Source organism: Psittacula echo, assembly GCF_963264785.1.
Source record: "Psittacula echo genome assembly, chromosome: 6".
Classification (NCBI taxonomy): domain Eukaryota; kingdom Metazoa; phylum Chordata; class Aves; order Psittaciformes; family Psittacidae; genus Psittacula; species Psittacula echo.
The window spans coordinates 64,368,599-64,393,931 of record NC_137743.1 but is presented as its reverse complement, the minus strand read 5'-3'; the positions used below and the strand labels follow the sequence as shown (position 1 = coordinate 64,393,931).

The 25,333-nt window shown below is 36.2% G+C and overlaps 2 protein-coding genes across 3 annotated transcripts in view; both read left to right on the top strand.

Annotated features, from left to right (window-relative positions):
- Positions 1-25,333, top strand: part of LOC308222547 (sodium channel protein type 2 subunit alpha) — a gene marked incomplete at both ends in the record, with an annotated part of 422,596 nt that overhangs the window by 117,250 nt on the left and 280,013 nt on the right. The gene's annotated exons all lie outside the window — the stretch shown is intronic.
- On the top strand, positions 8,674-18,584 carry GALNT3 (polypeptide N-acetylgalactosaminyltransferase 3; the record flags this gene model as incomplete). The annotated part of the gene is made up of 10 exons (XM_080620576.1): positions 8,674-9,185; positions 10,469-10,641; positions 11,888-12,037; positions 12,293-12,527; positions 12,899-13,016; positions 13,409-13,609; positions 14,644-14,775; positions 15,708-15,809; positions 17,843-17,995; positions 18,462-18,584. The coding sequence occupies 10 exons, from the start codon at positions 8,674-8,676 to the stop codon at positions 18,582-18,584; spliced, it is 1,899 nt and encodes a 632-aa protein (XP_080476702.1).

Here is a 25,333-nt window from a genome sequence, read left to right as displayed (position 1 = left end):
GTGCTTATCTTCTAGAAGATTTGAAAGTGCCTCAAGTTGCTAGACCATGAAGTGCTAGAATTTTTTCGCTCGTGTAAAGTGTGGTTTTATTCATTTGCTGTCTGTCTTACCATTGCCTGATTTTACCTAAGAATTGCTGGTGTCACATGCCATAGGAAACATTTCTGCTTACAGAGAAATTGTGTCACAAAACTACTGATGGTGACTTAGTAATCAAATTCTGTGGTCAAATGGCGATTTTTTGTTAGGTGTAATTATTCAGCAGTGAAGCATAACTGGAAAAGAACCAGTTGAGTGGTGCAAGGCGGAAAGCACAGACACCTTTGGGAGATTCTGATGAAGATTAGTTTAACAGTCACTGATTTAATAAATCTCAGTAAATCTCAAAAAATCTATGCAGAGACTTGCTTTGCTTTACACTTATATAAACAGCAAAAAAGTTTTAAGACAAATTGAGGTGTAAAAACATCATTTCAAGCTCTGCACTTGATACTCAGATGCTTTTGTCATCTTAGAAGCATTACTACAATTAGGGAAAAGGTAAAAAATAAAAAAAATCCCTTGGTTATGATCCAGAGATAATTTTCTGGTACTTAAGAGAAAATCAGACACTAATCCTTCTAAGTTAAAGCATTGCTTACAGCTGCTATGGTACTCACTTCTCATCATGGCATTTTTAGGGACAGCCTAAAATGATTTTAACAGAAGCCCAAACCAATCTGGCCTAGAAAAAAAAAAAAAAAGAAGATGCAAAGTTGAGTGAAATCTAAATTGAGTTCAGTTCATGTTTACAGTCCCAGAACTATAAAAATAAGCTGTAAATATTGTTTATAATAAATGATTGCTGTATACTTTTTGCATACTATCTGTTGTCACAGGGAACTATCTCTGCCTATCATGTACAGTGCTTAGCTGTAGAAAATAGTAGTAGTGCTCATTTTGAAAGCGGTTTTGGAAGCACTTTCTCTAGAATACATAGAACAAGGGTTTGGGTTTTTTTGTATTCTTTTAATCTCAAAGAAACTGCTGAAGAAAATAGTTCACAAAGTTGTATTCCAGCTAGGTGGTTTGGGCAGTTGCTGCTGCTGCTCTGAATTTCTTTAGCCTGTTGTGTTATCATCCAGTTACAGCTTCAGATTTTTCTCTAATAATCACTGAGGTAGATTATGTCTGGTCTTTGCTAGAATAATCTATGCCTTCAATGTTTCTAAAGCTAAGACTTGGGAACTGAATATGTTCAGTATTCCTCTTAGAACTTACTTTTTTCAGGAGTAGAACCACATTTCCACTGGCTGAGCTTCAAAGAATGTACCAGAGGAACAGTACCTGGAGTTTGTGAATCTCTAATTCTTTTAGGTATGTGTGCTCTGTCTAGGAGTACATTCAATAGAAATTCTTAGTGGAACAAAATAGCCAAGTGTCTTTTGTTGCAAGTGTAGAGATAGAAACTTGAAAGTTGATTCTGTTTCTCCTTTTTATGTGAAGCCTTTAATTTCTGTGCATTTTCTTTTACAGTTTATTCCTGTATTTAAGCTGAGAGCTAATATTCTTGTAAACAGTAGCATAGTTCAGTAAACTTAAGCAACTGTCTTCATTTTCCCCAAATGCTGAAGTGCTTTTGAATGTTTTTGATTGAATGAAATGCCTTCACATTCCATATGCAGCTAAGCCTGTATAAGAAGCTCACTTCAAATTGGATGCCTCTTAGGCTGTCACAAGAAGCGGTAATGTGAGTGGATGTTCTTCTGGGATATACTCCTAGGAAGCGGAAATATTTTTGTTCAGTTATTTATTTATTTTGCTGGAAGAAGAAGCTCAATTTCCATGGTGGTAGAAGGTGAGAAGATTTCTTACCAAACTGAGTGTTTCAGTAATGTTTAGTAGCATCTACGTTGGTATTCATGCAAAAAAACCCTAACGGCCCTGTCTAGAATTTCAGATTCAGAAATAATAGCGGTGAAAGTAGTGCTATATACAGGTAAAGCATCCTGACATCCATAATATGTTTCTGTGGCAGAGTTTTGCTAATTTGGTGAGAACAGTTGATTGTGAGAATTTGGTTAGTGTTTCTACTCACACACCCACTTTCTGATTAAGGGGACATTAAGATCTTGATGAGGGGTTGTATACTTATATCATAAAAAATAGAGAAGCTTTTTAATGAGCCTGTGCTTCTGGAGTTGCATCAGAATTAGATTAAGGGTGAAGCGAAGTTGTGTAGTTAAATAGTTGTGACTAGAATAATTCTGAATGTTCCCCCAGCCTCCTCCCCTTATTTTTCTGTCTTTTTTTTTTTTGTTATCTTTTTAAAGTGTTGGGGATTTTTTTTTTTTTTTGCTTTGGTTTGGTTTGGTTTGGTTTGGGGGGTTTTTTAACCTTTAATGTTCCATAAGCAACATTCTCTGGAAACATTAGAACCCTATGGAATGTTCAGATAAAAGTAGATTTTAAAACAGTTTTACTAAAAAAAAAAATGACTTCAAGTATATTGATGCTAACCCCAGCAAATTTCTCCTCACTGGCATGGTCTGAAAAAATGTCTACTCTTCTGGGTTTTACTGACATTTTAATTTAAAAAAAAAAATCATGATTGTCTACAGTCTTGTTCAGACCAGGCGAACAAAAAGTCAGAGTTGCCTACATGCTGGCTAGTGCAGTGAGGCTTTCTTGTAAGCCAGAGTCTTTGCAGACAGGCTGACATCAGAGTTAGTGGGTGGCATAATGTAACATAGACTGTATTGAATCCACACACTACCCATGTGATGTGGTTTGAAGAAGTGTGGCAGCTGCTTTTTGGCACTTTTGGAAGATTTCTGTAGTACATACTAGTTTTCTGGTTATTTTCTTCTTAAAAAAAGAGAAAATCCTTAAAATCCAACTTCTGATGTTTAGGGCTAAGTATTTCCAAGTGCTGTAAGAATGCAGACTACTATTAGTGAAAATAACACTAATGAATAAAAGATTAAACATTTTGCTGAGCAGTCACCTCAGGGAGTTTAATCATGCCACGTATTTCTTCAGCATGTCCTGGAGGATGGAACAGTAGCTTGGTCTGTGCTTGCTGACATAGCTATGCCATAAAAATGTGTGAGGCATTCATGGAGAATGAAGATTGTATTTCTCACTACAAAATTATCCTAGTAAAACCCTTAGGAAGATACAGCTTCCATGGCAAAAGTTCTTTGGACAGCATAGCGTGTGTTCTGGAAACCGCTACTATGTGCAGGGTATAGCTCTTTTTGTAAGCAATATCCCTATCAGATATTTTGTCAGTAAAACCACACTCAGCATTTGTGTACATCAAAGATCTTGCTGTATGTTCTTGGCAAATGGGCCTGTGTTTGATCTTTTCTTTAAAAAAGAAACATAACTTACACTTGTTTCTGTGAACGTGCTGCCACACACACTACTAGAGTGTACTAATCCACACTGAAAGGGTTAAGATGTGATGCTCTCTTGCACAACCACCTTGCTCAGGTGAGTTGTCTTTTCATTTCTAGGGACAGATACATTTCACCTGTGTGTTATGGCGGCCTGCTGTATGTAGTTAGACCGGAGCAGCTGAGACAGGTTTATCTAATAGAAGGAAATATGTTGTCAAAAAGAAGTCAAAATATATGCAGATTAAAGTGAATATAGTTGCATAGGAAAACAAGTACTAAAAAAATTGCTCTGTGCTCTTGATTGCTCATTAGGTCTGCTCATAGTCTTTAGTGACTGTCTTTTCTGAAGACACACGTGTATACAAAACACAAGATAGTGCAAGAAATAATCTGGACTTTTTTTTTATTCTATGATTTTGGTTATTTTGATTTGCAGTTATCTTGGCAATTGTGTTTACCCTAAGACATTATACATGCTCAATTTGTGCAGGAAATAATCCCAAATACAAACAACAGTAATTCCATTTCTTTTTTTTGTAAAATGTATATATGTGCTTTTGGTGTTTTGTAAAGAATAGTGGATAAAGAACTGGCTGGATGGCCACATGCAAAGAGTTGTGGTCAATGGCTTGATGTCCGGGTGGAGACCAGTGATGAGTGGTGTCCCTCATGGATTGGTGTTGGGACCGATCTTGTTCAACATCTTTGTCGGTGACACGGACAGTGGGATTGAGTGCACCCTCAGCAAGTTTGCCGATGACACCAAGCTGTGTGGTTTGGTTGATAATGTTGGAGGGAAGGAACGCCATCCAGAGGGACCTTGACTTGCTTGTGAGGTGGGCTGATGCCAACCTTATGAAGTTCAATCATGCCAAGTGCAAGGTCCTACACCTGGGTCGGAGCAATCCCAGGCACGGCTACAGGTTGGGCAGAGAAGAGATTCAGAGCAGCCATGCAGAGAAGGACTTGGGGGTGTTGGTCAATGAGAAAACGAACATGAGCCGGCTTCAGTGTGCGCTCGCAGCCCAGAAAGCCAACCGTATCCTGGGCTGCATCAAGAGGAGCGTGACCAGCAGGTCGAAGGAGGTGATCCTGCCCCTCTACTCTGCTCTCGTGAGACCTCACTTGGAGTATTGTGTGCAGTTCTGGTGTCCTCAACATAAAAAGGACATGGAACTGTTGGAACAAGTCCAGAGGACGGCCACGAGGATGATGAGGGGACTGGAGCACCTCCCGTATGAAGACAGGCTGAGAACGTTGGGGCTGTTCAGCCTGGAGAAGAGAAGGCTGCGTGGAGACCTCATAGCAGTCTTCCAGTATCTGAAGGGGGGGGCTATAGGGATGCTGGGGATGGACTGTAGTGACAGGACAAGGGGTAATGGGTTAAAACTTAAACAGGAGAAGTTTAGATTTGATACAAGGAAGAAATTCTTTACTGTGAGGGTGGTGAGGCACTGGAATGTGCTGCCCAGGGAAGCTGTGAATGCTCCATCCTTGGCGGTGTTCAAATCCAGGTTGGAGAGAGCCTTGGGTGGCATGGTTTAGTGTGAGGTGTCCCTGCCCATGGCAGGTGGGTTGGAACTAGATGATCTTAAGGTCCTTTCCAAACCTAACTATTCTATGAATCTACGTGTGTTAGCGTCAAAGCAAGCAGCAGCAGAAATCTGAAGTATGTGCTAAAAATCTGTGGAAAAAATCTTTGGTATTTTCTAGTCCATTTTTAATTTTTGTCACTGGAGACAATTAAGCTATATTTCATGTAGTAAACAGAAAACTAGAATGATATGTTGAGAGTAGTGTTAAGTAAATGTGGCTGTATTAACTGAAATGCGGAGATGTACAGTGGAAATCTGACAACTGCAACTTTAAATCTGCAAAGTAATTGTTTAATTAAAGCTTTCTCTGGTAGTAAGGCAGATAACAGGTATGTTAGCCATACCGTTTAATTTTTCTACCCTTTGATTAATCTCATTAAAACAAAAAGAGACAGTCATAAGTATTTAACTCAAATACTGATTTAAGTTCTCTATATTAAGTATAACTTCAGTGTGAAACAATCAATGTTGCTACACAGAATTAACTTTAACCTCCCTTCTCTTGACATATCTTAAATCAGTATGTTCATTAAAGCCTGACCTTTCTGTTGCTACAGAGCTTAAGTCTCCCACTAGAGAAGGAGGCCTAGAGGAAGTTGGAGAACATTGTTGCATGTGTAGTGATACAAATGAAATTTGAGGGCAACAACATTTGGAAACAAACCAACCAGCCAACCAGTGCTAGTGCACACACACCCCTCCCTGCCCCCACAGGTGTTACCCTGGTTGACTATGCCAAATGACTACTTGTGAGAAAAAGTTGACAGACTTCTCTTACAACATTAAGTACTTCATATATAAAAGCCATGGGTTTTTTTTTTCTTGGTTATTTTTTTTTTTTTTTTCCAATTTGACAAAGTTATATTCATTATTGATTCCTAAGCTTTAAGATTCACAAGCACTGTATCATATGTGGTGCTCTGAGAAACAGTAACATGATTTTATTTTTCTCGGATGTTACGAAAACATTCATAGTTAACTGGTTGCAGAGGTTGTAGGCTCAGGCAGAGCCCTTGCAGAGTGAGCAATGTAGTTTTACAAGTTACAGTCTTGTTGTGTGTTGATCTGTATATATGCTCAGTGGTTTAAATTGTGTATTGCATTTAAGTGGCAAGGTTGGGAGGTATGGGGTGACTGCAGGGGTGGCCTCTGTGAGGAAAGACCAGGGGCTGCCATTGTGCTAGACGCAGCTGGTTCCAGTCAGCTCTAAAATGGACCCACTGCTGGCCAAAAGCTGAGCCACCCAGTGTGGCAAGTGGTGCCTTTGTGATAAGGTATTTAGGAAAGTGTAAAAAATGCTGCACAACAGCTGTGGGAGAGAAAGGAGAAAAATGTGAGACAAAGAACCCTGCAGAAACACTAGCATCAGTGAAGGAGGAGGGGAGGAGGTATTCCAGGCACTGGGGCAGATACACCCCTGTAGCCCATGGAGAAGACTATGTTGAGGCAGGTTGTCCTGCTGCAGCCCATAGAGAAGACCACAGTGTAGAAGGTATTTCTCTGCAGCCTATGCAGGGCACCATGCTGGAGCAGGTGGATATGCCCTGAAGGAATCTGCAGTCCATGGAGAGCCCATGCAGAGTAAGATCCTGGCAGGAAACTGTGGGTGTCCCATATTGGAGCAGTTTTTGCTGAAGTACTGCACTCCATGAAGAGGACCTGTGGTGGAGCAGGGGAAAAGTGTGAAGAGGAAGGAGTGGTAGAGATGAAGTGTTATGAGCTGACCACAGCCCTCATTTTCCATACCCTCTACAACATTTGAGAGAAGAGACAGAAGAGTTGGGAATGAAGGAGTGAAATTGAGCTTGGGAAGATGATATTATTTTTGTCTTTGTTTTCCACCATCCTACTCTATTTTAAATTGGCAATGAATTAAATTTGTCATCCTTGAGTCTGTTTTCCCCGTGACAGTAATTGGTAAGTGATCACACTGTCCTGACCTCAACTCGTGTGCTTTTCCATCTTATTTTTTCCCCACTGCCATGTTGAGGAGGGAGAATGAGAGAATGGCTGGCTGAGTGTCTGGCAGCCAGCCAAGATCAGCTCCCCAGACATTGTGAGAAAGCAAGGCATTTTTTAACCTGTAGGTTTGGTAAATGGATCACAGTCCTTTCACCAGGAAGGAAACTTTTTGTTCTTAGTCTTGCAGTGTATAGGTATCAGAACTGTAGTACAAATTTTCAGCACTGAAGAAAAATGGGAAAATAAATTGTGAGAGAGAAGTGGGCCTTGTAATGTGTTTTCTTGGGAACTTTGTGAAGCATGTTTTTGTACATTTTAGAATCTATATGGCAGTGGTGTAATGACCTTCCCCTCTGCATTCTTATAATAATAGCTCTATGATAAATCCACTGTAGTTTGAATGTATGAGTTTATTAAAAAAAAACCGACATAAGCTTTGATATAATCTGTAATGTGCTCAAGTCTGGATGCTTAACTTATCCTGGAAATTCTTGAAGGAAAACAGGTGAGCTTTTTTTGTTTTCTATAAGTTTTATCTCTTCCTGAGTATATGTTATTCCAACGAAGAAGTGCAGAACCTATTTGTATTTCAAAGGTTGAAATAGAAAAGTAGGTTTTGCAATTCTGTGGTCAGTAGTAAGCAAGTGGGAATCAACTGTGGCTTTTATCTAGATGCTGCTTATTTCTTAGTTCACATACATGCAACTTATAGAAAAATAAAGCTGTACTTTGAAGTAAAACTGGTTGCTATTTTTCTCCTTGTAAACTGCCAATTTTGCAGTGAGAAATTAATTAAAATCACGTGGATTCTGATAGTCCTCAAATGTTTTCCATACTTCCCCATCTTTGAAAGCTGCTATATAATTGCTTGTCTGTGAGAAAAAATAGTGGCAGAGTTCCTGAAAGAGGAGCTCTTTGACATGTTCTCTTGATGAGCTGCAGCAGCACATGCCAGAAAATGCAGTATAAGTGAATGAAAAAAATACAGAATAATTACTGGATCCTCAGGCTAAATAAATGTACTCCAAATTACATGTATGAAGTCTGCACTGAGTATGTATACTAGATAAGTAAATTAATCTAAACATTTACCACTTGAAGTCCAATTACTGAAGTCTGATCTTAAAATTTTTTTTTTTTTTTTTTTTAATATTGGAGATTTCCTAATGTTGACATAAGTTGATTGAGAAGTCCTTCCTGTCTTTATACTTCACTTTTTATGTGGATCTTTCTTACATGCAGCTTTAACTTATTTTATTGATTCCATCTGTTTTCCTTCTATACTATCATGGAACTAAATTTCCCTGCTTTTAGGAGACTTAAACACTTTTCTCAAATTTTAAGCAACTAGATTTTCAAGATTTGGAAGAAAATAAACATGTAATGGCATTGTGTAGAAATAGTGGTTTATTCTCAGTGGTATTCCTGCTTTCTGGTTCTTGTATTTAAAAAAACAAAACAGAATAAAAACCATGGAAAGTGCATTTGGGGTATCTTAGAGATAGGTTTGAAGTATCTTTAAGTGATGGACACATAATGATTGACAGTTGGGAATTGTGAATTAGTTCCTGCCCATTAATTTCTTGTTGTTTTACGCTGTTGAATATACTAGACATCTAAATTACTACTTTTTGTTTTATTTACAGGTGTTGTTATTTCAAGAAATGCTGTGACCTCCTTGAAGAACATCATTCACAGGAACTTTTGTCTTGTGATAATTTTTTAAAACTAGAATGGCTTTGAAAAAAACACCTAAACTATTCAAGAAGTTTTTTTTTCACTGGAAACTTTGGAAATTTAGCATCATTGTGTTTGTCTTTCTGGTATTTTTATTTTTATTACAAAAAGAAGTGGGTATTCAAGATTTTAAAGATGAAGGAGGGATTGAGCCAGTTGTTGGAAAGAAAAGTCATGTGTTAGGTCTTGTGTTAAATGCTATGAACAATATCAAAGGTGCAAAGCCAAAAATGCAAATAAAAGCACCTGTTAGGCAAACTAAGATTCCTGGAGAGAGACACTGTTTGCCAGGATACTATACTGCAGTGGAACTAAAACCCTTTCTAGATCGACCCCTTCAAGATCCTAATGCACCTGGAGCTTCTGGTAAAGCATTTAAAACCATCAACTTAAGTTCAGAAGAACAGAAAGAAAAACAGCGTGGAGAAGAAAAACACTGTTTTAATGCATTTGCAAGTGATAGGATTTCTTTACACCGAGATCTTGGACCAGACACTCGACCTCCTGAGTATGTTGAAATGTGTATGTTCTGTTAGTTGAAAAAACTTCTCAGAAATACAGATTGCGAAATGCAAACTGATTTGAGTTCAGCATTAGGTAGTAGTTTAGGAAAGTTTCCTAGCTATGCATAATGATTGGCTGTACATAATGATCCACAGTGCCAAAGCCAAGAATGTTTAGAAAGGCTCACTTCTGTCATGGGTTTGAATTCGAAGTAACCATATTTAAATGAAGTTTTCAGATTTTTGCCTTTAAGCTATAATTTCTTAGTGACTTTCTGGAAGCCAGATAGGTTTTACTTAGAAGAAAACTAAAAATGTATTTTAAGCTTTTTTTCCGAGTTAAATGCTATTTCCTGCCCCAGTTTTTTAAGTATGCGGTGTTTTAATAAAACCACCAGCATAATTTAACAAATTAGGAATTGTAAGTTGTTGAACAAGGCTATGAAACATTTCAGCAATCTTGTATTAATGAAGTCTCTAGGACCTGGTAGAGTGGGTTTTGGTTATAAAGTGTCTCTGTCAGTGTCAGATTATATATGTTCTCAGCTGTGTGAGAAGTGACTAATCTTACAACGATGCTGCTGGTAGTATGAATATCTTGTTACATATGATGCAGCTCACAATAACCTTTGCTAGAGCATAACTGGTGAGTTTCTGCCTGTGTATTTTCTGAGGCAGTGTCTGTGATAATTACCTTGGGGAGTCTTGCAGTCTCTAAAGCTGTCAGGCAATAAACAGTAAGTGTACAGCTTATGAATACAGAAGTGTTGTCATCTTGACTTGCAACTGGATTTAAATATGTTCAGAATATGTCAGTCATGGGAAAAACTGTCCATTTAAAATTGCTTTTCTTGAATGGGATATGCTGCCCTAAGGATTTTTTGGTATTTCTACAAAATTTTGAAGTTCTGAATTAGGTCTGCTCTATTTTTTTGTTGCAAGATCTGCATTCTCCTAACAAATAGTCATCTTTGTACTTTAGGTTTTCTATGGTAAACGTGACTTAAAGTCTGATTTTTGCAGCTCAGTACCTCCTGGTCTCAATAAAAATATTATTTTCTGAAGAAGATCTGGATGCTATATGAAAAGTTCTCAAATGTTTTTAAGATGGAAGCATAACTGAGTCAATTGTGAGTCAGTTGTTAAGTGGAATTCTTGTTTATCATGTTTTTGAAAAATATTTGTACAGCTTCTCCAGTTGGAGCACCTGCTTTTGTGCTCCAAAACTCAGAGTTTGAGTCAAAACTTTTTGTCTGTTTTGTAACATTTGTTGCTTTCTGATCTGTAGATGTATTGAACAAAAGTTTAAGCGTTGCCCACCGTTGCCAACCACAAGTATTGTAATAGTTTTTCATAATGAAGCATGGTCCACTCTGCTCAGAACTGTTCACAGTGTGATGTATACATCTCCTGCAGTACTGCTAAAGGAGATTATTTTGGTGGATGATGCCAGTGTAGATGGTAAGAAGCAATTGCTATTTTCTTTCTCTCTTTTTTTTTTTTTTTTTTTTTTTTTTTTAAATTTAAGACATGTTAGGATTGCAGAAAATTTGGTTGAAAGACCTTATCTCTTTACCACCATTGACATGTATAATAGTATTTTAAGTATTTTTCTTGCTTTCTTTTTCAATAAAATATGGAATAGTTCCCCCCATCTTTTTTCATTAAGGTAATTAAACATGAAAATCTTGTCCTCTAAAGGTTTTTAAACCTCATTTCTGATTATTCCAATTCTAGTGCTTCTTAAACTGCATAACTGGTTGCATGACAAGCAGCTCTGTAATTTGTGCTTCAGACCAATTACAGTTCATAGAATAAAGTATCCAAGGATAAATTGGCCAATGCTTGTAGCAATTTGTATTTTATCATAATGATTTTCTTTATGCAAATTAATTTTATTAATATGAAAGGCAGTGTCTTACGTAGAAACCAAAATTAAACAAATTTTAAAATTATTAAAATTAATCTTTAATACTTATGCTGGCTGCCAAAAAAATTTGAATATATGCTGATTATGGTCACAAATACAAGTTAAAAGAACTGCATGTGCTCAGCCTTAGATGAACATGTCTATACACACATGGCTGTATTAATGCATTTAGTATGTATTTAGTATACTGACACACTTAGATGTGAAATATGTTCAGTAATACATTTTAGTACTAAGGATGGGCAGAAGAATTAAGATGATGTTGGAAGTGTGATGAGGGATGTGGGGTTGTTTCTCAAATTTAGCATGTCCAAAGAGTGTTTTATATAGCTTCTGTTGCTGATGTAAATATTGTAGCCTTTGAAAACTCTAATATATGCTGTCATTCAGGAAAAAATTGTATGTTCTGGAGATAACTTGAGTAACTGAGTACGTGATCTATTTCCTCTGAAAATGGATTTTGAATTGATGTTCAAACTGTTAGTACTACAGAAGAGATGTACATGTCCTTTCTCATTTAGAATATTTTTAGTGTTCTATGTTCTGCTCCTGGCCAGTCATGTCTTCTTACGCACTCATCCCCAACAAAACTCAGTCCTTAAAAATAACATTCAGCAATCAGGAATTTTTTTTTTTTTTTTTACTGCTTTAATGTGAGGTGACTCCCAGGATTAGTGTGAATTGTTTATCCTGATAGTTTAGTAACATAAAACTTTAGGCAATGACATGTATATACATTGAATATCTGAATATCCTTAAACCAATTTCTCTTTCTAGAATACTTGCATGATAAGCTAGACGAATATGTGAAACAATTTCAAATAGTTAAAGTAGTCCGTCAAAAGGAAAGAAAAGGTCTAATCACTGCACGGTTGCTGGGAGCTTCAGTAGCAACAGGAGAGACCCTTACCTTTCTGGATGCTCATTGTGAGTATCTGTAACTATGCCAGGTCTGGTTTGTAATGCTGTTGTCTTTGATTTAACGTTAACAGATTTTTTACGAATTATTAACGTTAACAAAGTATCATCTTTACTATTGCTATTTTATATTATTGAAAGTATACTTAGTAATACTATTTAAAAGCAATGCATATTGGCTTGCTGTGGGCATGTTAAAATATTTGCTGTGTGCTACGTTATAGTCAAGTAAAAATTCAGTGCTTGTCACCATTTTCTCCATAGGTGAATGCTTTTATGGCTGGTTGGAGCCTTTACTGGCAAGAGTAGCTGAGAACCCTGTAGCTGTTGTAAGCCCTGATATTGCTTCTATAGATCTCAACACTTTTGAATTCAGTAAACCATCTCCTTATGGGCATAGCCACAATAGAGGAAATTTTGATTGGAGTTTGTCATTTGGATGGGAATCTCTTCCTAAACATGAAAATAAAAGAAGAAAAGATGAAACCTATCCAATTAGGTAAACATCGAATAATGTTTTAAATACTTCAGTTTTCATGGTTGTTTATACCACAGATTCTGGCTTCTCTTTCATCATGTTTGAAAGGATGACAACAGAGGCTCAGAACACCAAAATACTAGACTGTTACAGCACTGTATTTGATAATTGTATATGCTTTGGACACAGACAGATTACTGGTCTGGAGGAGTAATAACTTTGCTTGATATTGTCCATACAGGGAAAATATGTTGTTTTCCCTGATGCTGTCTTTTATACCAGAAGTTACTCTAAATTAGCTGTTAATAAATGACAATAAAACTGTCAAATAAGACCTAATGTGGGCTATCTATTTGAATACTGTCTTCCTCAGTAAATTTCTTTTTTTGCAGAACACCTACTTTTGCTGGAGGTCTCTTTTCAATATCAAAAGCCTACTTCGAGCACATTGGAAGCTATGATGAAGAAATGGAAATATGGGGAGGTGAAAATATAGAAATGTCTTTCAGAGTAAGTTTAGCTACTTAATTAGCAGTGACCTCTACACAGACAGGATTTTCGAGGGCAAATTATGCTTAGACCTTGACTCCTCTGCTGAATTGGCCAACTAGGGCAAGGGAAATGAATTACTAATGACCTGATATAAAATACAAACATGATCACTGAACTGTTTTTGTTTGGGTTTGTTTCTTTTTTTAATGTGTTTAGGGTTGGTAACTGAAATGTGTATTTCCAGGGTTTACCTGAGTAGGAAAATCATTTATGGTATGCCTGATATATGCACTTTTGCTAGTGGTTTGGGATTTTTTTTCTGGCAAATGATAGCATTGCTGATTTATTTTTTTTTTTCCACTCCCTTAATTCTGATTGCAGTGAACTTACACAAAAAATGTTATTATTAGGTATGGCAATGTGGTGGACAGTTGGAGATCATGCCTTGCTCTGTTGTTGGCCATGTCTTTCGCAGCAAGAGTCCCCATACTTTCCCAAAAGGTACCCAAGTGATCACACGTAATCAAGTCCGCCTTGCAGAAGTGTGGATGGATGAATATAAAGAAATATTTTATCGAAGAAACACAGAGGCAGCAAAAATTGTGAAACAAGTAGGTGGTGGTGGTGGTATTAGAAATCACACTTGCTGCGTTGAAAGTTTTGGTGAGCAAAAGTTATTTATTGACAAAGTATGTAAGGATTCTAGATATTTTAATGAAAAGACAGTTCAGTTTGCTTAATGTGTAGTCGCAACAAACATCGAAAGACTTCACAGTTTGGGTGGTAATAGTTTTGTTTTGCATGGTGGGTTTTTTGTTTGGTAGGGTTTTTCTCATACATGCTCTAAAATCCTGGGCTGTTTGCACTGAGCATTACTGGAATGAGCATGAGAAAAGCTACTGAGCGTACAAAGTGCAAACTTTTTTTTTGAGTTTTGTTGCTCTTTAGCTGCAGAATAAAGATTATTCAATGATAGCTATCCATCGTTTTTCTGTCTGCTTAAAAAAATGTTCAATTCAGGGGATTTGGGTGTTGGTTTATTTTCTGTAAGTTTTCTGGAACTTTTGTCTTTCACCTGCTGGAATCTAGAGTCTTCTTCAAGGAGATACTTGTTCTCTCTTTGTATGATAAACTTTGTGACTTTTGTATCACTAATAGAATTAGATTTCCTAGGCATGTTTAGCAGCTAGACAACTGAGTTCTGTTTGGGAAATTTTGCATGCACTATTATGCTAATTATTTAGTTACTTCAATTCATTACTTCAGATCACTCTTTTTAGTGAGATCAGATAGCTTTATAACTGTCATCAGTATGGTCTTGTTTGTACTTTCCCATTTCATGGCACTGTGTTAAAACTCTCTTGGGACTAAGGATACTTCTGTTGTTTCCACATTGCAATGTACTTTTCTTTCACATGCTTTGAAATGCTGCAGGCAGGATGTCAGTGGTGTTACAACACTGAAAAATAAACAGCACTAACCATAGTAGTACAGTATTAAAGAAAAAATGAAAAATCAGCAAATAGAGCTTAAAGCTAGTTTAATGCTACAATACAGACTATCATAGATTTATATGTACAAACCTGGTATTAGTAACATTGGTGTGTTTCTCTTTCTTCCATCCTTACTTCCCTTCCTCTGACAGAAAACATTTGGAGACATCTCAAAAAGACTCGACTTAAGGCAGCGTCTGCAGTGTAAAAATTTTACCTGGTATCTCAGTAATATTTACCCAGAAGCATATGTGCCAGACCTGAATCCTTTATTTTCTGGATATGTAAGTTGAATATTAATTATTTTCTATAGTCTTCTATAATTCAGGAAGTTTGCTAATCTTTTGTGCTACCTCAGCCATAGCACTTGCATTTTATCTGTCATTAGTTGTTCTAGGGTTTTCTGTCACTACTCTGGACAAGGATCTCTCCTCCCATACCTTGTTATTTGTATATTTTATAGCTTTGTTAATGTAAGCAAAGCTTCTTAATAGCTAACAGTAGTGTTGCTTAACAGTATCTTACAGCCTGTTAAGATAAACAACATTTTGCTTCTCACTAACAGTTAAAATGACACAAAAGTAGTAAGCCAGTGATGAGAGATTTCCTGAGTTATCAAGGTAAATTTAGCTTTATATAGTAGACAGTCTGAGAGGATTTTTACTTCATGTTAATAAGGAAAATTGGACAGCTGTTTGCTTGTCAGAGTTAAGCTTATGTTAAGGAAAATGTATGTTTATACATTATATGTATGGGGTTTTTTTAAGTCCATTGCATTTCCTCTGCCAAATAACTTTAGATATTGCATTCCTAAAATGAAAAGTTATTAAACAACTAATAATTCTTAGTTTGAGGTGAATGCAAACGTTTAGCATACATTTACAAATAAAACTTCCCCTTCCTCCAATTTTGAATGTTTTCTGTATATCTGTTCACATTGTGATTTGAGTAACAATAACCTTGTACACCAGTAGCCCAGTAATTCCCAGTGTGTGATTGTAGACAACCATAATGGAGTTATTAGGCTTTTAGTTAGAAAAGGCTAATGAAGAGACCAGGGTTTTTAGACTTCAGCACAGCCGAAAGTAAAAATGAACAGCTGTAACTGTTGTTAACCCAAAGGTTAATTTTGTATCCGTGAGACAGTTTAATTTTTTGTCATCCCCACTGAGTGAGCTTCTTTCTTTTTATTTTTCTGATTACACCCTTTCTTCAGTTAAAAAATCTAGGTAACCATATGTGTCTGGATGTTGGTGAAAACAACCATGGTGGCAAACCATTGATTATGTATTCTTGTCATGGACTTGGAGGAAATCAGGTAAAATATTTGATACCTGATTTTTATGACCTGTTTAGCTGTAACTTTCCCATATTAAAGCTTTTAATTTATTTTAGAGCAATGGATGAGTTTTTAATATGCAATTTCTCTCTCCATCTTTTTTCATTTTTTTTTTTTTTAGTTAATTCCTATTGTTTAAGAAAGATTTCATTCTGCTCTTCATGTTGTGTCCTGCTTTCTAATGTTTTATGTTCAGCATATCAATTCAGATTTTTAACACAATTGTACTGCTTCATTTTGATATCTCCTTTCAGTGCAAAACCTTTCCTCCTACTTTTACTACTTGAAGTGTTGTCTTCCTAATTCTTCCTTTCCTTATGCTTCCTCCTATTGCTTCTTTCTCTGCCACCAGGACTCGCACTGTCAAGGAGGATGTTGATGGGAATCCAGTCAATGGGAGATCAAGGGGCCAGGCCTGAGCCATCTTCCCTGTCACGCTTGCAGCCTCATAGTGGGAGGTCAAAGTGGCCTATCCTGTACTGGCTAATGCAAGTGAATAATATTGAATTTGTCCGAGAAGAGCCTTCCTTGATGCGTAGCTCTTGGAGGCAGCAATGGTGCTCTGTTTCTTCTGCAGTATGACTTGCAATAGATGTCAGATACTGAATCCTTCAGTCACTACTGTAATAGTAGTAAAAGTAACATCTTATCTTCCTTCCTGCCCAGAAATGAACACTTCTCTGTTGCCTTAAAGAGTTATTGGATAAATAAAATTTATTAACTGTAAATCCTTAATAACTAAAGGTCAAAAATATTTAAAAGGTTTTATTAGAACATAGTTGTAATTTTTTTTTTTTTTTTTTAATAAAATCTTCAATTTTAATGCCCTCCATTGATGGCACTGTGAAAACTCAGACACCTGGTTGATACTTTCTTAAGCAAATTTTGTGGGAGATAGAATAGGAGAAGGATGCTGTCTAGTTAACCTAGACAGTATTCCAACATAACCTGTTACGTTAGCTTCTTACAGTATTGAATGTTTGTTTTTTTTTTCCTTTATTCTGATGTGAATTAGTACAATATTAGCCTTTTGACATTGTCACAATCAATTAATGCAGGAGCAAAGACATTATATTAAGAGGTCTGCCATATGCTTCTACTGTCAGCTCCCTCTAAGTTATCTTGGGAATGTACTAAAATTATGTTTGTTTTTCCTTCTGCCATAAAATGAGTCTAAATTCCTTTAAATGCCAACCTTCAGAGCATTTTAATGTAGGTTTTGCTGATAATGTTCAAGAGATGTGCATATTTGCTTACTTAACACTTCTCATTACAGTACTCTGTTTCTAGTTGGTTTATGTGCTTTACCAGATTTCAGCAGTGTAGGCTGAAATTTTCCATTCCAGGGGAATAGATTAGAACCTAGAGAACCTCGTTTTCAGAGTTGTACATGAATTGTTTATCATTCTTTCTTGTTAGAATATTCTGGGGCTAGGAACATGTTCATCTCTGTATCAAAAATTAATGAAGCTTTAAACCTCACTTTCTATACTTTTCTAATGGCTAGCTCACAAGAGAACAGAACAGCATCCTATTATTAGCATTTATGGTTTAGATCAAGCAGCAAAATTTGACGTGCAGCAATCAGTGTTGTTCTGTGTGACAATTTTCTTTTTTGTTTGCTCAAAGAAAAAACCAAAATCCAGCAACAAAAATAGAATAAAGTTTTTTAAAGTTAAGAAATGCCAATATTTAAGTTATCCATGCAACTATCTCTACTCTTCAGTTTGTCTCCTGGAACTACATATGATTCCTGGGAGAGCAAGCAACGAGATCTTGCATCATAATGCTTATTTGCAATTTATACATTTAAGTACTTCTAAATATGTTCTATTGCATTAGTACTTTTGTAAACACTTTTAAAGTGTATATGCTAGAAATAAGAGCAAGTATTCTGTAGTCTCAAATTGTTGATTAACAAAAAAATGAATTATTTTGTGTATTTAAATTCAAAGGATTAATTTAGTTTAATATTCTTGTGTTTGTTTACTTTTTTATTATTATTTAAATAGTACTTTGAATATTCTGCACACCATGAAATTCGACATAACATTCAGAAGGAGCTTTGCCTATATGCTTCTAAAGGACCTGTGCAGCTTCGTGAATGTAACTACAAAGGCCAGAAAACGTTTGCTGTTGGAGAAGAGCAATGGCTGCATCAAAAGGTATTTAGAATCTCCATTTTTATCAGTGATCTTTTTGTATGAGTTAATTTTTGATTTCCAATAGAAAAGAGAATCCCAACAATATAAAACTCTGAAGCCGAAAGGGAAAAATTTTATTTCTGGGAGGAAAATGTAGATAATTCCAGCCTTTCAGTTACCAGATGATGATATCACTATTTTAAATGTAAAGTAGAAATGTCACTTAGAAAATCAGTTGATATCCTTTAGTGTCTTTTAAAATAATTTTTTTAAATTTTCCTAACAAAATAACCTGTCACTTGCACACTAATCATATTTGCTTGCAAGCCCCTCTCTGTATATCTGCAGAAATGGATATCCCCCATCTGTATGTCTTACTCTTTAACAACAATGAACTTGGGGGGAAAAAATGAAGTGTGGGGGGCAAATAGCATTTTTGATGTTTGTTCACTTTGTTTTTTCTTTCTTCCTGTTTTACTCACTTTAGGATCAAACTCTGTACAATGTAGCACTACATATGTGCCTTACAGGGAATGGAGAGCATCCAAGTTTGGCATCCTGTAATCCATCAGACCCCTTCCAGAAGTGGATCTTTGGCCAGAACAATTAAGACTTGATATTTATAGGCAGGAGGATTTATTTAAAGATCCATTCTAAACTGTGATTCATATATGTATACTGCATTTTTAAGTGATGCAAAATGTTTAAACAGTTTCTTTCTCCTCTTATTTAAGTTGGTTAAAAAATGTGTCATCACAGGTTCTCTAGCAGTCTGTTGTACCAAAGATGATGAAATCCCAATTAAGAAAAATGTTTACAATATTTCTAGGATAAAACTTTATATATTGACCACTGATTTATGGATTCTATTAGTCCTTTTTCACCCTTGGGACCATAGGTATATCGTTTTTCCACATATTGTGAGTACTTCTGAGGAAGACCTTTACAGTTTTCTCTGTAGAGTTATGAGAAATGGAATACTGCTTAAAAAACAAGACACTTTATGTATATTTTATGCTCGATTAACTTCATTTATTTTTTAATCATCTACTCAGTGAACCTTTCTCAGTGTTTTTTATGTTCTGTCACTTGAAAATTAAATATTTCACCTTCAGGTTAAAGCCAAATAGGCTACCACACTGTGCTCAGCTTCTAGCAAGTCAGTTCTTCATTTGTAGAGGATAATAATAATTCTCAATGAAATATGTATGATTTTCTTCATGGAGAATTTTTTTATTCTGATATTAATCTCCTTTTGTTTAGCCAAAATGTTTTGTATCGGTCCTTTTGTATTTCATAAACTTTAAAATTTATGACGAAGTTATATTGAAATAGATTTCTGAGCTGCTTAACATAAACACATTTTCTCAGCATTTTGTTTATTATTGATTTTAAATCACATGTTATCTTGTAACCCCACTTTTTTCATTTATACAATGTTTACCTATGAAGTTTCTAATATTATCTGTGCATAATTTCTTGTGTATAAACTTGCATGTTGATTTTTTTTCTTGTTGCTCTTTTCTCTTTTACAAAGGATTGACCTCAGTTTTATCAGTCCAAGTGAGACCTTGGCCTTTCATATGAAATACTGTATTCTTGTAAACATCCACAACCAGACTTTCCTAGATCATGTAAAGCTATGACTTCATAAATAGCCTTCCTTTGATTAAGTATTTTATTTATATTTGTTTGTCCTACTGGATGCGTAAGTGTTAAACACCCTCCAGTTAGTCTTCCATTGCAATCGCCAATCATGCCTATTTTCTGAGTGTGGTTATCTGAGTCCAGAAAGAGGCAACTTTTCTGCACAAGAAATGTGATTTTTAGGAACAGAGATGTACACTTTAAAACATCTACTGCAGGGTAGGAAGGTGAGATTATTGAGCATCCCACCCTTAAAGCATCTAAGGTCACATAAGATTACACTTTAGTATGGTAAGATCTACTTCAGAATAAAATTTTATATTCTGATTTGGAGAGGATCTAATTGGTTTATGCAAATTGTGGAGGTTTAAAAATAACTTTAAAGTTGCATGTATTATGATATGGGAGGAAAGTGGCTATGACATAAAAATAATGAACTTTAGGAAGGGAAGAAATCAGCAGAGTAAAGACAAGGAAAAGACTTACTGTTGTCTAGGAGTGCCAATGTTAAGTAGGGATGAGAAACATCTATGGTAGGAAGGTATTTAATCTTTGCAGCTTGTTGAACGAATTGTGTTGAACATCTGTAGAATCTTCAAACAGAATAAACTAGGAGTTGCATAATAGCAACCAGCTTAATAACAAACTCTTTGATAATCTCAATCTCAAGAAAAGTGCACATAACAGTGGAGAGTTGAGCAATAAGATCAAGCCTAGTTAGATGCAGCTATTAACAGTATTTAAGGAGATGCTTAGTATTTTCTTTAAGTGCTATACTTGTAAGAGGAGGGAGCTTAAGGAAGAAGTCATAGCTGCCAAAAAGAAAGAAAATTCAAATTTTTAATTTGTCCTTTTGTCCTGGTAAATAAATAATATCAATACATATAAATGCTAATATATCTGTAGAGTTGGGCAAGTGAACGGACAGATATTATTTTGGGTTTTTTATTTCTAATGGGGGGAGGGAGACTGTCTTTGATCAATTTAACATCATCTGATTGAGTTTCTGAAGAAGAGCAAGAAGAAATCCTTTCAGTGGTTTCAAGTCATCTGAAAGACAAGTGAACAAACAAGAACTAGCAAGAATTTGTCAGAAGTATTAACTTAAGGTTTCTCTTTTCTTGGCTTGATAATCATGCCTTTGAGCCACATCTTGGCTTCTGAAAGGCTCTTGGTGACACCTGTGAGAATATCCTATGAGGATACATTACTTAAAATAACTGCTATGTTGTGAACATAAGTTGCTGAAAAGGCTGTACTGGGAAAGGTTGTTCATGCCACTGTTGAACTGGAAGACTGTATCAAATGGCCTTGCACCAAGACCTGCCTATGTCTGCTGATAAATATTTACATAATTCAGTATTGGAATACAAAGTATTCTTGCTACTTTTGCAGATCATACCAATATAGAAAAGGCAACAAATGCTCTTGACAAACTGGAGAAGGAATTGTAGAAAAATAGGATGCAGGTCAATGAAAAAATTGTTCAAATATGGAAAGAGAATGAGAGATTACAGAGGTAGCAGCTGTGCTGTGTTGACCCCTAGGTATGAAATGGAAACAGAGTGTTTAAGGAACTGTTCTAGAAAACAAGGTATTTAGCACAACTGTTTAGAATAGCTTGAGTTCTTTTAATTCCTAGTTTGTTCTATATACAAATGCATTATGTAATTTTAAAGTATAATTTCTTCTGACAAACTTGTCAGGTTTTTCTTACAAACTTGTCAGGTTGGAATTTGCATACATGAAATATCATTTGTCTGCTCATTACCAGGTTTTTTTTTTTTTGTTTGTTTGTTTGTTTTTGTTTGTTTTGTTTTTTGTTTGTTTTGTTTTTTTTTTTCAGAGGTACCGTTACAAACCAGGATAGAATTTAAATTGCAAGGAAACAAATGTCCCGTTGCACATGGAGGTAGGAATCTTCTTTATGAGCAGCGCTACAGGAGCTCCACTTTGCCTTTTTCGGTTTTATTCTATTTGGTAATTTAAGACTGTATTACAGTAGAGAGCAGTATATGTATTAGTATAGGTCACCTAATTATTGTATTTTGTGTTCAGTTCTAGCTGTGGAAAGAAAAAATATTATTCTGTGACTTAAAATTGTCTTTAGGACTTTCATTTATTGACTTTTCTGGCCTAACATAGGTCAATAGTCCAAAATTCATAATACACTATAACATGGTGGGTTTTTTACTAGTTTTACTAGAGTTTTGCTATTTTTGCAAGCACTTTTTTAATACGTATGTTTACTCTCTGTTCTTTAAAGCATGAGTGACATTTTAGTCTGTATTTTTGCAGTACTTGGTACAACAGCAACTCAGTCTTAGCTGGACTCCCTACTACCTACCAGAAAAGAGGTAAGCAGAGGAAGGTATTGACTTTTTTTGTTCTATTCTGGTTGGAGACCTGAAACTTCTGTGTCTACATTAAGGACTGTGCTTCCAAATATGCACATATACATATATATGTGTGTGTATAGATGGATATAATGCAATTTTAGAAGAGCAATAGGTGATCTGTAAATAGGATTGGTGGTTTAGAAAATATTTTTTTAGTTACTTTTTTAAAAATTACTTTTTCAAAAGTAGTGAGCAGCAGTAAGAAAAATTGCAAGCAGTTCAAGTATTAGCTATTGTGCATCTTCTCTGTGCTTTTCTAGCAGCAGTCTTCAGTCTTTCCTGAAAGGTAAACTATTTCACATGGTTGGTTTTTTTTTTTTTTTTTTTTTTAGAAGCACATATTCTCCTTATCATAATTTATACTTTCAGCATGATTCTAATGAGTAATTATAATATGTTCTATAATGCAGTACTAACTTTTCTGTACTTTGTTTTGCTGTATACATTTCTTTAAATATGTTGAATTCTGAGAAATACATGAAACTGAAAGAAAATGTGGACACTGCTTCCTTTTAAAGAATAATCTCCTGCAGTTCAGGAATTAACCTTTTCTAATCTTATGTATCTGATCAAGATTTATAATATCAGATTGAGATGTTGGGGACTTGATTTCAGTGGCTGAGTTTTCAGAAGTATAGCCAGTCCTTTGAACTTCTTGTGCATGGATCTCCTTTGAGATGGTACTTTCTACTAGATGTTTCAAGGAAGTAATTTTTTATGTGTAGTATTTTGTGTGTGTGTGTGTGTTTTAATGTATCTCCTTAATTTTTCAAGTAGGGATTTATTGCTAAAACATTCTCTCCAAAACTGCACTTGTTTCAATAGGACAATAATATTCCAAGTAGTAGTTTAATATTATGATGTAAAAAAAAAAAGATTTTTATTTAAAAGCTTTTCTGCATTATAAGCATTAACCCTTCACTTTAGGTTGCCCTCTTTAAAAGTTTTGGAAAAGTAAAGTATACTTATAAAGTTAAATCTACAATATCTGATGCTGTCTTTTATAATGTAAATGTTAGCTTGACTTTATAAGTAACAACTTTAGCATGTTTTGCTCAGTTTCTCCCAGTCGAGGGAGACATTAATACAAGTTTACTATTTTTTTAAAGGAAGAAAGAGCCTTTCAAAAGCAGGACTGGAAACCAGAAGACAAAAAGAAGAACAGAATAGGAAGCAGGTAGGTGGGTGGTATTGCAAATACCACTGACTAGACTGTGTTCTGTCTAGACTGTCCCTTCATTTTTCTGGGGGGAATGGGTACAATGATTTAAAACTTTTCAGCATTCTATGCAGTGACTACAATTTCATGCTTGTGTTCCCGGGTTCAGCAAGCAAAAAGAAAATCCCTTAAAAAGCAAATGTCATACTTCTGCCCAACCCTCTTTCCCATGAAATAGTTTTACATGACAGAGATTCTGGTTGATCTCTTTTGTGATGGGAAATTGATTTTAGAAGTGGTTTAGAATCGCATCAACATTATATGGTGGTAGTTTAAGCCCAGGCCGTAAATTAGAACCACGCAGTCCGCTTCCCCGCCCCCCGCCTTCTTCCCCCTACTCCTGGAGGGACGGGGAGGAGAATCGAAAGAATGCAACTCCCACGGGTTGAGATAAGAACAGTTTAATAACTCAGGTATAACACAAATCACTACTGCTACCACTAATAGTAATAATGATAAAGGAAATAACAAGGGAAGAGAATACAACCGCTCACCAACCGGTACCTCACCCCCACCCCACTGTGATCTAGCCCTTCCAGGTAACTCAGTTACATCCTGGGCATGACGTGCTGTGGTATGGAATACCTCTTTGGCTAGTTTGGGTCAGGTGTCCTGTCCCTGCTTCCTCCCGGCTTCCCCTCCTCCCTGGCAGAGCAGGAGACTCACAAAGTCCTTGGTCAGGGTAAACATTCTGACCAGTAACTGAAAACATCGGCTTTATCAGTATTATTCCCAGGCCAAAAGTCAAAAACACAGCACTGCACCAGCTACTAAGAAGGAGAAAAAGTGACTGCTACTTCTAAACCAGGACTATATTCACACTGAAAAGATAGGAAGTGAGAATTCCATCTCTTTGTACAAAATAAAAAATAGAAATGATGTATTTTCTAACAGGAATCGCATCTGTTACATAAGATAGAAGAGTGTCAGAAATAAAAAAAGCTTGTGGGGAATGAATAACAATTGTTTAATTAATAATGTTTATGTTACTAAAGTGTGGTTGGAAGAATATTGTCAGGAATGGCATCCACACAGGAAATATATGTGGAGACTTAAAAGAGCTCCAGTGTTAGAATCGCAGTGTTGCTTATGTTTCTTAATGATGACTTTCACCAAAGTTCACTGAATTAAGTGGTTCTTTTCGAGTGCCTCAGTGCTGCCTAGATGATATAGGTCTGGGAAGTGCATATGCTTTCTTTTCTACTTGGCTGAACCTTCTGTACTTCAAACGTGCACTGCTGTCAGAAAAAAGATGACTGGGTGGCAATGTGCATACAATCAGAGAAATCATCACACGCCTTGTGACTGATAACTCCTGAATTGACAGGCTGCTAGCTACTGTGTCTGTTGCCAAAGAAGACAATCGTATACTTTTTTTGTCACTTGTTGGTACAATTGCTTCTGAAAGCTGCCCCGTAAAATAATATTTGTCCACATGTATTACCTTCCATCTAAATAAAAAATCTTTACTTTAGTATTAACCCTTACTTTGATGTTACATAATTTGTATGAGATAGTAAGATTTGTAATTTAACAGGGGATAGCAGTTCATAATGGCACAGCATGCTTACCTAAAATGTTGAACTGAGCTACTACTCTAGGGCCAGGAAACATTCACTGAACATACTTGCCTGACTGTTAATCCTAGAGCTCCTGTGTATATTTTCAAAAGGGACTGGAATGAGGGAGGAAAAAGGAATGAGGGAAAGCAAGCTAGCAAGCTCAGGGCAAATCAAGGCTGCTACCTCCCTGTCTAGGTAACTGGAAATTAAGAACTGAAGGCCACCTATTGACTTATTCAAGGCCTGTGGTTAAAGTGCAGACTTGCAGTGTTTTTGCTGGCTGTGGGACAAAAACTGGTTTCTGTGGGTTGGCTTGGGCTGCCTAAAAGCTGGACTTCTGCTTTAGCTCTGCCAGGAGCAAAGCCTCATTGCTGGCAGCAACTAGGAGCAAGGAAGATGGGGTCTAGGGAAAAATGGAGCCATGCAATGGCCAAGAGAGATGAGGGGCAGCCTGTGCCTTTGATGTGAAAGGGAAGGAAAAGGCAGAGGTGTAGCCAAAAAAGTAACGTGCAGCAGCTCCAGTGTACATTCC